The sequence below is a fragment of the Pygoscelis adeliae genome, unplaced genomic scaffold (assembly GCF_000699105.1).
Source record: "Pygoscelis adeliae isolate BGI_AS28 unplaced genomic scaffold, ASM69910v1 Scaffold154, whole genome shotgun sequence".
In the NCBI taxonomy this organism is placed as follows: Eukaryota; Metazoa; Chordata; class Aves; order Sphenisciformes; family Spheniscidae; genus Pygoscelis; species Pygoscelis adeliae.
The window spans coordinates 3,605,683-3,620,052 of NW_008825113.1; the positions used below are offsets into that span (position 1 = coordinate 3,605,683).

Genomic DNA, 14,370 nt, shown 5'->3' on the forward strand with positions numbered 1-14,370 from the left:
AGATAGAATGGATAGATATTAACACATTCATACTACAGCAAATACAGAAGATATAGCTTAGAAAAACACAGTGACTGGTTGAATACATTTTTCATGCTAGCTCTGTTGGGGCTTTTTAGCAGTAGGACAAACTAGGGAATCGCAGTGCAGTTTCTTTCTGAGCCAGCTGAGATCACACACTGTCTTACATGAATCTCTGACATGTTGTGCTAAGCCTTTTGCTAAATGACCCGCCCCGCAAACGATATGTGTGATAAGGAGAATGCGTTCACATGTATGGACTGAGGACTCCTCCTTGTGTATTATTTCCACAGATGTGCTGGGACCACCGCAGGCATCACACCCCCTAGAACAGAGAGACGCCTCGCTCTGCCATTTGCTAAGTACGAGGCAGGTAGGGAAGTGCTTGTCTTTGACCTGACACAACTTGCCTGGAAAGGAAGGCATCTCCTGGTTGCAGGGAGCAGCACACCCACTCCTCCGGCAGCGGTGATCTCCCGAGGATGAAAGTGGCCTTTGCACAGCACCTCTGCCAGGCCGTGGCTGAAGGGCGCAATAGAGCTCACTGCTTCAGCCCAGCCATATTTAATAAAAGAAACTCAGGGTCTTTGCATAAAAAAGAGTCTTCTGCAACTGCCCACTGTTCTGTAAAAGCAAATGCAAATTTTTAGCTTGTACTTTGGGCTTTGGATTCTCTGTGCATTTGCCCAATTCACAGGAAAAATCCAGAACCTTTGGTGGTGTTTTGCGTAGGACTTCTTTGCTTGCAAAGCTAGACTTTTTCGGAAGTTTGGGCTTCTGTTCTCCTTTGCTTGGCCACATTCTCATTTATTTACACAAGTCTGGTGATTGTAAATGGTCTCTGAAGTACTGGAGATTACAGTTTATACTCACTGTCATGAAAATTCAGAGTATAATTACTTTGTTTTTCTTTTCTTCTAGTGTCCCCTTTATACTAAGCTGATAGTTTCAAAAACTCTAAAACTTTGTCCTCCTTAGGATACTTCATGACCCAAAGTACTTCCTTGACAGATTTTGTTTTCCCACCTTTCACTTTGTTTTTTTCAGCACTGACCGGCACTGATTATTATTGCTTCAGTTGCTTATGCAGTAGTTTGTAAATGATTTTGAAGCAAATTGCATTGTTCCTCCTCCTGCTCAGCATGTAGTTTTAGTGTCATTATCAAAGTTAGAAGTTTCATTTTCAGCATCATCCCAATCCTATTTTCTTTATCTTATCTAAGATTTTAAAAGAGTTAATTCGGAGGATTTATCAAACTTCCTTTTTAACAACTGTAGTCGCTAACTTTCATGATCTTACTGAACCTTAGGTTCCTTTGAACCTGAATGCTAGAGTCAGCTGGAAACCTAAGATTGTTAATTTTCATTTCAGCTAAAAAATTGTGAATTTCAAGGTTTAAAAGGCAGATAAGATGATGAACAATATAACATATATTATTCCCTGAAACTCCATGATTTTTAAGCTCATGTCATCATCTCATGAATTCTGAATTCTGAGTATTTTTTACTGACAAAAATTATAACATTCTTTATTGTCACCTTAATTTCAATATTGCATCCCACTGCTCTCTACCTCCACCTTGAAACTTTAATATAGAACCTTTTGCAATATTTTCCCTTGTCTTCTTATTCAACCTTCTGAATTTCTCCAAGTCCTCCTCTTTTCACTAAGGAAAGGAACAGAAGAGAAGCTAGGGGGAAAAAAGAGGAAAACAATGCCTTGGGGCTCACAGACACTCCACTTAACGCTGACCTTTCTCAAGCAACCCACCAGTCCCCTTAATTGATCCCCTCCAGTGTCATAAAAGCCTTCAAGCCCCCTAAATTGCAATATTTGGAGAGAACATTGCTACTAAGATATATAGAGGTGCATTATCTTTACTTGTGATATTACAAATATTGGGTATTTTAAGATTTTAAAAAATGAGCTGAAGCTTTTGCCAGTTACTATACAGAAAATATATTTCTCCAATAGGTTAGACTGCCAGCTTTATTTCTTTACAGCTTCAGGATTAAGACTTAATATTGGACATCTGATGGCAAGAATCCATCTGAATCCCAGCTTACAAACTAGAAACATGACCGGAAATGTGTTTGACTCATTATTTTTATTAATTAAAAAGTGCACCCTAAAATTTCAGGTTACTGAGTGTTCATCTGCATCAGACCCTTAGACAAGTTACTCATTGCATGTGAGATCTACCTCTGCACATAGGATGAGGTCAAGACCTAAGCAGTACTAATGCCACATGCAGCCCCTTAAGAAGCGGGTAAGCGATGTCCAGGTGGTGTGTGCAGTTCTTCTGCAGGGTCTCTGCCCTGTTGATGAGCTCAGCTCTCTTACATTGAAGCGTTCAGTTTTCAAGTCAGGCCTCAGAAAGACAGAGTACTTAAAAGCAATGCACTTTTGGTCTGCCCCTGGCTTTTAAGACTTTAGGGTAGATTCTTTAGTACTAGAGAGTCTTTTGTCAATGAAAACTGAAGACTTCAAGTGTTCATATAATTTAAGAAACTGTCCTTTAAGAAAACTGCTAAATATCACAAGACTCCTGATAAAAATTGTGAGAGTTGGCACGAATTGCATCCTCCAAGAAGCAGCTGAGACTGACAGAGATTGAGGCCAAACAAAACCTCTATGAAAGAGGAAAACAGCACTATGAAGGCCAAAGCTCAGAGAGAAACATACTTGGAATTGAATTTGGTCTGGTCTGGGTTCTAAAAGGTTAGATTAAGTATGTGATGAAGATGTGGGGGAAAAAAAAATGAATCTGAAGGTAGCTAAGATTTAACATTCATGCTAATTGGAAAGCATCTGGGCACCATTACGGAGAACAAATTAATGCAGAAAGAGTTAAAAGTCAATAATTTACACATACATTTTATAGATTGTGCTTTACTTCAAAATATTTTTAACATCTATTTAAATGAATTTTTTAAAAAAGGTGTTGTAGTTGTCAAATCTGCAAGACACTTGCCTGCCAAGCAGTTTTGCAATTGGTAGTTCATTGTTATCCCATTTTGAATGTTTAGAGCTAAAGCTTCCCATCCTAAGTGAGAAAACAAAATGCAAAAGCATTGCATGAGTAGCAATAGTTAGCGGCAATTTTTTGTCCGAAAGCATGTCATTGATTCCCATGCGAATAAAAACCTAACACAACACCATCAAACGGAAGGTCTGAAGAGTTTAAAAGGGAATGGTTACTACTTTGCAAAACAAACCCAGCCTCTGTTTCTGTGTATTAAAGGTGGGAGGAAAATACAGAAGAAGTTTTGCAAAACTGCTGTTTCCTAGCATTTCAGCTGGTTAAAACTACAGGTTAGGAGGAAGGTACAAGAAAGAAGAGTACAGCAAAGCCACTTTGCCCAAATTAATCTCCTGTGTGACTGTCTTTCTTCAACTTTCAATTACATTATTATACTAAACAAAGACTTTTCCTAGGAAAGAAAGATCTAACCACTTCCAATTCTCCTTACTTTTTCTAGATAGGTAGTATTGACTAAGTAGGTTTTTTTTTTTTTTTCACATCAGTGAAAGCAGGTAAGTGGCATAGCAACACTTTCCAATTGTAAGCAGTCCATCTTCAAAAATCCATCCAAAGTCTCAGTGAGCAGAAACAGTGGGAACTCTCAAGTTGATCAGCACCTTGGAAAATCAAGATACTTATTCAGGGCTCTAAGCAGAGATTTAACAACCTAACCCGAAGGACCCTTTTTTTAGAAAATTTCAACCTGGTCCATTTAAAGACTTTCTACTAAACTTGTCTCCTTTGGCATAAAGCACCAATTATTTAGTTAGGATTGTAAAGATTTACTATGCACTTTTCCTGTCTTATTAGAACCAGTAATGGAATCCACTTACTTGAATTTCTTTGGCTCTGAATGCATACTGCTGAAGAGTATGACATCCAGAGGTTAAATTCCTGTCTACCCTTCATTTCAGCTTTATAACTGTAGTGAGTACATTTCCTTAAAACCTGTGGATTCTAAATCAAAGAATCAAAGAATTTTTAATCTCACCAGTATTTAAAAAACCCTTAAGAATGCAGCAGTAAAGTTATTAGAGTACTCTGATGAGTAAAAGAAAACAAAAAAGAAAACTAAGAAATTGACGGGAGCTTGTAGATAGAAGTTTCCTAATGAAAACTATTTTTCAGATAATTTGTTAGTTTTGCTAAATGTTTATAAAATATATATTAAAAATAAGTGATCTCAGTAAAGACCTTCACTGAAACATTTTCAGGAGAATAACTGTTTCTTGACCAATATTACTAACAATGCATACAAATTTATTCTTCTCACTATGTGGGAGCCCCATGCATGGGAACAAGGATGCCTTTTTTGCTGTGTATCTATCAGACAAGGATGATGATCTGACTCTCTGTAACCTTTTGCCATATTTTCGCTCCAAGTCAGAAGAAATAACATGATTTTCTGATGTCGCCCTGGATGTATGTCTCCTCACTACTTAACCTGTCTAATGCTGTACATGTGCAGACACCTCCATCCTTACAGGTGTATAAAATGTGCTGGATTTGTCTTATTAGTTCAATAAAAAGAAAGTGGGGGCGGTCACCTCGCCGTTGCAGAGCCCAGCACGATGAGGCACGTCTGCACACTCTTAATCTAAAACATCAGTGGAACAGCTCAGACGCTTTCAGTTCAGCACACATCTGTACAGTTTGATGGATCACATCTACAACGACCATTCAGTGAATACTGTGCTGCCTGCGACCCTCCACAGAGCTTGCTTTTTTGGCTGAGGCAACCCAGCCTGATTCAAAATTCACTGAAGTCAATGGAGAGACTCAGCACCGTTGACAGGATCATGCTGATCTGCAGCCAGGACAGGAAACTCTAAGGAAACATAAGAGCTACCCTGTTTGTTGCCTTGAATATTTGTTTAGTGTTTTGGAATTTACTGACTAAAGCTGCGAGGAAGAAACTTGGCAGCCAGAGACTTTTGCCAAGTTGTGTTATTTTGGTTTTATCAGAACTCCTGAAATAAACCCAAAACTCCAGCAACACTTTTGTGTTCATGCCGTAGCCTCCTTGAACTCACTCCATCCAATCGTTCAGGATCACCCTGGACTGGCAGATCTGCTGCAGTCTTGGCTAGCAAGGCAATATTATGCTAAGAACATGATGTGCCCGGTTCTCCTCTCACTTTACATCCATCTTACACCTCTGTTGCCCACTGGATATAGTGGATCCTGTTCTGATTTACTCCAGCTTAGAGAAAGAGGAAAATTCAACAGGTTCACTGTAGAGCCCAAGACAAAACTCCCAAAGTTTGAATTTCTTCGAGTGGCCACCATGCTGTATTTCCTCTCGTTGAAACAAGCATTAACTGAAGTGGCCACGTCCATCAGTTAATCGACTGGACAGAAGCGTAGTCCCAGGTTCCACATCTCACAAGTGGCTATTTTGTTGACTGAAAGTTTCAACAAAAATACACCTTTGGAACTAAAAAAACCCCACATTTAGAAGAGAACGGACATGAAAAAGGAGCCTACGGATGGTTCGGCTGGACTTTGTGTTCATTAAGAGGGTTAATACAAATGTTCCTGATTGTTTCTGTTGTTTATGAATCTCGACCTTCAGAACAGCACTGAAATGTGCTGTCTCCTAAAGATGTTCCCTACCGATATGACACACACTTTGTATTGTTTCACTGCACACAAGCATTAATATCCCAGAGGTAACCCACCCTTCTTTTAACGGCTGGTGACAGGTCCAATGGCTGAGCAAAAATCAGTTGAAGGAAAGGGAAGTCTTGTCGGAAACGAGATTAATCTTGTAACGAGTGTTCAGCCCTGATAACCCATCTGTGCAGAGAACTGCTTTAACTGGAGAGCAATTAACCTTCACCTGACAAGCTCTGTCCAACCGTTATAAACAACATTAAAGGCACAGGATCCCCCTCTTTTTTCCCCCTTTACGTAGACTAAACAATCACATTCTGAATTCCATGAAAACGGTACATGCAACGGTGCCTTGATGACAAATCGCAGGAACATTTTTTAAAAGGTAATGGCTGTATGGAAATAATGTGAAAAATGGCTCTGGCCACCACTTTAGTGAGTTGATCTGATTAGTAAAAAGCAACAATTTTGAGCACTTCCAAGGGAATACCTTACGCATGAGGGAAGCTGATGTGAATACACCAAAGACTAACAATAATAAAAATGTAGGCAAGTAGATAAGAGCTGACTAACCACGTCCCAGGAACATTGCTTTTAGGACGGAGCGTCTATTTCCCCAACACCCCTGCGAACCCAAAGCCAAGGGGCAACTTCCTAGAGCTTCTTCACCCGTGGTCTTGTGGAAATTACTTGTCAAAACTAACTTCAACTTGCAGAACCCATCTGCAGTAACTGGGATTTGGGTCAGGTCCCCACAGGACCGGCTCTCCCGGCGGACAGCTCCAAGCAATGCAGTCTCTGGAAGGGTCTGTAAATCCAACCTCAGATTCCCAGCCTGTTAGACCACAACATGAACTTAAACAACTGCCTTTCCCGCAGTAGCCTAAGGAGATAACTGAACGTGGGTCTGTTCTTCAAAGATGAAAGGGCATGATATATATGAAGCCACAATAGCAAAGGACTACTCAACTCTACAGGGAAAGGCCAAGATACCGATCTCAGTCACAGTGGCAGAAACCTGGAGTGACTCCAGGGGAATCATTGGCAAAACAATGCACAAAATTTGGGCTGAGCTCCTGAATAACTTGGGTGAAAGCCTGGCCCCAGTCAAGCCATTGGCCAAATACTTTTGACTTCATTTTGGCCAATTTCACTTCAGGTTTCGTAAATCCTCATTCATTCTATTCACGTGCCTGAAAGCAATTACCCTGAAGTTATGATTAGCAATGGAGGTTTTCTGTCTTTGTTTACTTTTCTTTTGCTCTAGGTTTCTCTTTTTCTTAGCAGAAGTTCAAACATACAGGTTAGTCATGGTTTTATTTCTCTGTACAGTGAGGCAAAATTTCCATTTCAGTCATTTCTGTTATATATGTCACTGGATTGCAAGAGATGGCTGTGACTCTTTAATATATCCAGAACATGCTCTGAACTCTTTGTTGGAGAAGTCCACCTCAAGGGCTAGCGAAATGTATATTTTATTTGGTGATGCATACAAATAAGGAAAGGATGCAGGCAACAAGGAGTTGGAGGGAGGTTGCTTGCTCTTCATCTGACAGAATGACAATGCATCCTGATTCACAGTGTTGTAAAATGCAGGACCACTTTTCCTACCATTGCAGAAAAAACCCTGATACTTCATAGCCCAGCATAACAGCATTAGTCTTGAATTTTTACACAAACACGTGTTGTACTGTGGCTTCAATGTTTAAATAGTAACAGGCAGAACATTACCTTTATATCAAACAAGAAGGGCTTAGATTTTTTCGGTGAATTAGATATTAACAGATAGGAAGTTCCTATTGAAAGCATTTCCTGTATTGGTAGTCCCTGATTTTGGCGACTTATCGGGGTAGGAAATGAACGCAGGAAGTATCTGTCTACAGTCTCTTTATCATCAAGGTAATTGCTGTGGCAGCATTTTACTGTTTATCAAGGTAATAAACATATCGTCTAAAAAAAGATGTTTTTCAATTCTAAAGAATGAGGTTTAAAAAAAATCTTACAGGCTAGCATTGCAGTTATGCAAAATCTTCCATGTAGAATTAATATGCTGCTACTTGTTTCTCTCAGCACAACTGTAATTAGGGATTTGTCAAACAAAACATTTCCAGTCTCCTGTGGCTTTTTTCCCAGTTACAGCACTGTTTCTCTGTATCTCGCTCTCTCATCTCTCTTAAGTCAGGTAGGTCATTTTAAAGAGTTCTGCCGCTTCCCATAAATAGTTATTCACCACCCCTTCCTGCAGGTATTTGCATATACCCAGTCCTTGTAATTTGTTGTTTTATTTCCTTCCCATCTATCAGGCGCTGCTTAACCTGGCAACACATACATTTAACTAAGCAAGTCAGCTCTTTTCCTAGTGTGAAAAGGTTACGCCAGCCTAGTGACACCGTTTCCCACCCATCAGTTGAGATATATACTCAATACAAATAAACATGCATTGCAAATGAAGGGAGACATCATATCATATGCATTCCTTCCACTCATTAATTTCCAAAAGCCACGATTCCAAAAGACCATTTGCCTGGTCCACTATATGTGGATGATGGCTTGGTGTGTCCTTCAGCCTAGCCTTAAAAAATTGCTATTACCCATGATTCTTTTTTACCTTTTAATGTTCAATGACGTTTTATGGCAACAATTGTCATTTTATTCATTTTACTTTGAAACAAATTAGACTTATGACACGATAATTACCAGAAGTGGTAATCACTGGTTTGTACACAGTAGTTATTAAAAAACATTACTAATATTACTTGTTTATTACCAACTAATATCCCGTTCCTGAAAACAATGTTTAATGTTTTTAATAGGATGACTATATGCATAGTATCAATCATCAACACGGTGCCTAAGGATGCATGCCAAGGACAGAGGTAACTTCCTTGTGATACAGGTTTGCAACCTGGATCTCACCAGATTTCCTGAAATTTCTCCCTCTGTTCACTGAGATAAGTTGTTTACTGGATTACACAGTCCTTCTTTTAAGGGGGAGGGGGAATAAACTGAGGGACACAGCACCATCCAACCTCAGGAAGGCTTGGTTACAACACTTAAAATAACTCCGACACATTCATTCTTTACGGAAAGGATTGATACCTTTTTCATATAAGCGCTTCGAAGTTTCTGTATCGTTGTCAGTGTTTTGAACACAGTCAACATTTCTTCTACAATACACAAATATATATTATGGACAGCAGGATGACTAGCAGAACACATGCCATTTTGTGAGACCATTAGCTTTTCATTACTGACAATGTGAAAAACTGCTAGTATTTCTCTACTGTATAATTATCTATCAAAAGAAATTAATTTTTAAATAGTTAATGATGAATCTGATAGAAACCACACTGCAGTCAATGAAAAGATTTTTGTTAACTTGACAAGGTTTGGCACTGCATGTGGTATTTTCTACTGTATCACTTTTACTTTGTTAAAATTGATAATACAAGTGATAGAAACCCAATTTTTCTTTTTCTTTTCTCCACTTTGCTGATTTTCAAAATAATTCTGTCGGCTTGATTTAGAAACTTGCGTTATGAAGCCTACTTCTTTTTGAGTGAACAGCATTATATATTTTTACTGGATTATAAACTGTCACTCGCAAAATAAATCCCTTCTTTTGGCATTCACCTTTCTCAAAACTACTTCTGTATTTATCTTTCAGCAAGTCATTCTCCAAGAGCACTTGATTCTTTTAACATTATTTCTGAAAGGCCTTTTGTAACTCGTGGAACTCTCTGAAAAACATTTTGTTAAGAGATAATATAGTTCTTGTTAAGAAAAAACAAACAAACAAACCAACTCAGACAGTCAAACATACGCATTTTCCAGCTGTTGTTCCTTGCCTGAGGACTTAATTGTGGAAAGCAAAATCCTTATAATTTGACTTCGGTTTGGCATATGTAGCCACAAACCAGATTGAGTTAAATGACTGCTGATTAAAAGCAAAAGAAAACAACACAAAAATCCCCAAAATATCTTCTTCTGTTCTTATATGATTATTTCTTCCTTGAAATTGTACATTTGTATTTGAGTCAGGAATACTATTTAACCTGGAAATAATTATAGGTCTGATTCTACTGCCTTTATTGGAACAAAATCTTCATGACATTGGTGGAAACTTTGAATTAAGGAGTGCAAGATCAGGCTAAATGGTTTAAGGCACTCTTTATGTTCTTGCTTCTGATTCACCAGAGCACTCAGGTGTGTACTTAGCTTTAAGAGGGTTGTGTCATATCACCAAAGCCAATGGAAGCATTTAGAGGCTTAAAGTTAAGTATACCATTGGATCATTTGCTAACTGAGATGAGAACAAAAAGAGAATAATCTTTATAATTTTTTTAATGCAAGGAACAGAAGTACAAATTACTGTATTAGTTCTGTTGGATTCAGTGTAGATGCAGTCCTCTAAACAAAGACTTAAACATTTCCATACGCCAAGAACAGATTTTATTTTTTTTTAACTGTCTCCAGCTTTCCTTGGATTTAGAAATATTTGAGTGAGTTCTTAGATCTTCTAAAGAAAGTGAGAGAAAAGTAATACTACAGAGAGAAGCACAGACTAAGATTCCTACAAAAAAAAAATCTTGCCACTATATCCTGCTTTAATCAGTATATTCATACTCTTTCAAGCCTTAGAAACCACAAAGATTCTCCTGTCCTTTATCAAATACACAGACTTTTTCTCCCAGAAGTCGTAGTTTCCATGTGACCAGCACATTAGAAACCAGTCATAAAAAGGGGACATGCACATATTTAGAAGTAAATTAGAGTAAAAGAAATATCCACAAGTGTAATCAAGAAGTCATTGTAAAGTCAAGATAACTTACTGAATAGCTTTTCTAAGAATAAGTATAATTGCACTGGCAGGCAGGGAGAGAAATATAACAAGGCTTGCTACATGGCAAGGAAGTAGAACTCTAGTTGCATTTTTCTATTTAATGTTCTTTCCTCCACTATAGGATAATGGGAAAAAAAACAAAATTACCTTCGGGATAAGTATTTTTACTTCATCCCAAGGTAATACTTAAGTAATTTTTGCTCCATTCTATTAAAAAAAAACACCAAAAAAGATGGATGCCTAATTCAGAAGCCTTTGATATTTTCTAAAATTGTATTTATAGTAACTAGTGGGATGCTTATAACTAGCAGTGCAGTATTGATTTGATAGTCTTCAGCTTCAGTGCCCTGCACCGTTGTGCTACTGCACATATCTGTCAGGTACTCCCTGTGCCAGAAGGAAACATGTCGCCTTATTGCTGAAATCCTGACTGTTGGAAAAAACTTGTAAAAAACATTTTATCCTTCAAATGCCAAAAAACATAACAGTGAGATTAGCCATGTGCACACCAGGTATAGGGAAGCGAATATCAGCCCCCTGACTGCGTAGTGAAACCAAAATCCTGGCTGTGGAGGCGCACACCTTCTCCCACCACTCTCCTCTCTGCAGTTTCTTACACCGCCCCTCCACAGGAGCCGGCCCTGCTCCCGGTCAGAGGGAGAGGTCCCCGGCCTGAGCAAGGGTGGCCGCTCTTACGGCATAAAGGTCAGAATTAAAGTAAGCCATCCATGTCAGAGCCTAGGAAAAAGGCACTGCTGCGTCCTCTTTCTTAGGAGAAACCTTCCACCGCGGTGCTTTCCCTGTCATGGGGAGAAGGGGAAGAGGGCAGCAGAAGGAGGGCAGGGGACGAGATGAGACGTATCTCCCGGTAAAGCCACGCTCGTGGCGTCAACCCCAGTGCCAGAAAACTTACACAAATGCTTGCCCTCATAGATACCAATTAGCCCCAGTTAAGCCAGCCTGATTTCTCATGAACCCCGAGTGTCCCATGGGTCTGTCTGCAGGTTTGTGATAGGAAAAGGATGAATCAAAGTTTTACTGGAAGGCCACCTTTGCATGTGTGTACATTTAGAGCAATTTCTGTCCGGTTATGAACAAATACATAGCCATTCGCAACCCAATTTTGACATTTAATGACTCCACGGGTTCCCTAAAGAAGAGAGTGAATTCCCGGCACAGAGACCCCAGATAAGGCTTTCCACCTTCCTTGGCCACAGTTTCTTGTTGCCTATGCTGGGATAGCTGGGCTACCCCTTGCCAGCAGACAACACAGGCCATTATATTGAAATTGCAAAAAACATTTGCTAAACATAACTGTTTAGCAAAAGCAGAAACACCCGTTTGGCCTTCAAATGGAATTTCTTTATTTTGGAAACCTCTCAGTTAAATGACTCCTTTATGTACTCAGTATAGAAGAGGAATTGAATCTCTTTGGACTGGCTTAGCTTCATGTCAGAGTACGTTTCCTGCATCTAGAGTACAAAGCACCTGTCATTTCTTTCCAGTCATTTTACATTTTGCACTTGCATAAATAAAATCCTTGCTTCAGAATATAAGGCCTTCCCAGCACCCTGGGCACCAAAATCCTCAATGTTTTGGGGTGCCTATTTCCCCCTGCAAGTTTCACACTCCCAGATGAGGAGACAAACATGTACGTTTTTCCACTCAGGAGGCTTTGCTGACTGCATTGCATTAACAGGCTGCATAACACACAGCTGCACACAGTCGCTTCTCACCTTTGTAAGTGTAAGGTGGAGGTAAAATAATAACGATGAGATACTGTTTACAATCATTTACCCTATTATAATTCAGCCAACACAAAACACCAAAAAATAAATAATAAGAGCTCCTCAAAATGCATACAACAGCTAATGTCATTTTACCATCATTTTTGAAAAAAAATTTCCCATCAGCATCGACAGTGCATTCTGATTAATAGACGCAAAAACCAGCGTTACTATCTCAGCACATAGCCCTTCTTTTAGCAATGCAAAACTGGACTCCCTGAACCTCAAGATTTTCATAGAGCGCCTGTCATGTCCTGTGTGCTCTGAAATGTGCAGCAAAACCAAAGGGAATCCAGCTGTTTCAGGAGCTACTTAACATATAATAGATACTGGCCAGCAATGCAGAGGAGATTCAGATCTTTGTCTCCACAGATAACCTCTTGAAAGCATCAGCGATTGCAACAAGAGAAAGTTCATTAGTTTTTCTAATCACATTGTCTTCAGGCAAGACTTTCAGATTTCAAAAACTATTACAAAAAGCATCAAATCATCTTTAAAATGTAAACATCCAAGCAGAAGTTACTGAGAAATCAAACTGCAGTTCCACTTAGCTAATGGCCAGGCACCTCTGCTATTCCATATCTCTTACTGAATCTCTGGCATAATTAGAAAAGTACAGAAATACACAATACCACGAAGAAAACAAATACCTTGATCCCAAATCTGATAATACAACGCCACAGTCTCCTCACTGTACATGCTGTTCTGCTCTTTACGTAAAATTAGTTTCACTATCACAAAGCGTTTAGTTACAGTTATACTTCTGCAATTAATCACAGCTATTGCTGTATCTCTAACTGCTATCTAATGCAACATGCAGAGAAGCAAAAACTAGATAGATAGACATATAGATTTATTCAACTTTCTAAGTGACACAACCTGAAAAACTCTGCAAAGTCATTCGTAAAAAAACAAACCATGCACCAAGATCAATTTATAAGCCAATAAGAAAATTTTATTGTCCAAAAAATTAAAACAAAAAGAACACACCCATGAGATTTTGCCGCCACCATTAAAATAACATTCAGAAAGGTCCCGAGTATCAGGATAAGAGTTTCTAGAAAAGCAGATAATTAACACCTGCATGAGAGAGAAACAAGAGCTGGTGCCTCTCATTCCCGCTTGCTAATATTTGTGTCCCCATCAACAAGAGAAACATTTAAAAGTATCCAAAAGGTTAGTGTTCTTAGGAACCCCTTCTTTCCTTCCAGTGCACACCCTCTCCCCTTATGGCAGTCCGCAAACACATCCAAGTTGTCAGAATGATACCTACAAGAAATTTCAGAAGCTCTCATAAAAGGGCTTCGCATATGCAATCCACAGCACTGAACAGTGAATTTAAAAAAACCAATTTTTTTTCCGAGTTTGAAGTTTTTAAGCCTTGCGGATGGTTGGAGTAGGAAAAAGGAAATTTACTAGGCAGTACAAAGGAAATCTTGTTGTCCTCTATTGTGGCAGTGGGGGTGTTGCCCAATTCTAACTTATCTAGGTTGATAAAGGAAACCAAAGAACACGCCACTGAAAAGAAGTCCAACAAAAAAGGTACCCCTTTCTTACCTTAATAGTGCTTGCCATAATGTGATCAAGATTATTGATCTCTAATATTTGCTAATAATAATTATTGCTTCGCTCTGACCAGAAAGAAGTTTTGATGAGGTTGTTTAGAGCGGATGAGATTGTGCTAACTCTGGGAAATGAAGTCAGCCAATGGCAGGAAGAGGTTTCTATTGGTCCTGGCCACTGCAGCTCGAAGAAACAGGATATTTGGGAGCGAAGAGATAAGAGACCTAAAACAATGTTGTTTTTCTTGATGATATGTGACTAAATTTTTTTAATTTTTTTTTTTTTTTACAAAAAAGTCAATTGCCTGTGACTGCCTGGGCAGGTGTGATTTGATGTGCAGTAAGTGTGACAGGCCACTTTGAGGCAGGATGCAGATGTCAGATGAAATGGGCCAAATTCGGCACTAGTTTCATGCAGTTTACCCACTGGGGAATTGCTGATTCAGGGCCAAAGTCAGACTTGGTATAAGCCGGTGTAACTCCAAATATGTTAATGAAGTCTAGCCCCGCTTACA

The 14,370-nt window shown here is 39.1% G+C and overlaps 1 protein-coding gene across 2 annotated transcripts in view; it reads right to left on the reverse strand.

Annotated features, from left to right (window-relative positions):
* Positions 1–13,953, reverse strand: part of ERG (v-ets avian erythroblastosis virus E26 oncogene homolog) — a 65,487-nt gene extending 51,534 nt beyond the window's left edge. For both annotated transcript variants that reach the window (XM_009327979.1, XM_009327978.1), the window contains exon 1: positions 13,851–13,953. In XM_009327979.1, coding sequence (XP_009326254.1) covers positions 13,851–13,868 — 18 coding nt within the window. In that variant the 5' untranslated portion in view covers positions 13,869–13,953. The remainder of the gene's footprint in view (positions 1–13,850) is intronic.
* Positions 13,954–14,370: the final 417 nt, after the last annotated feature.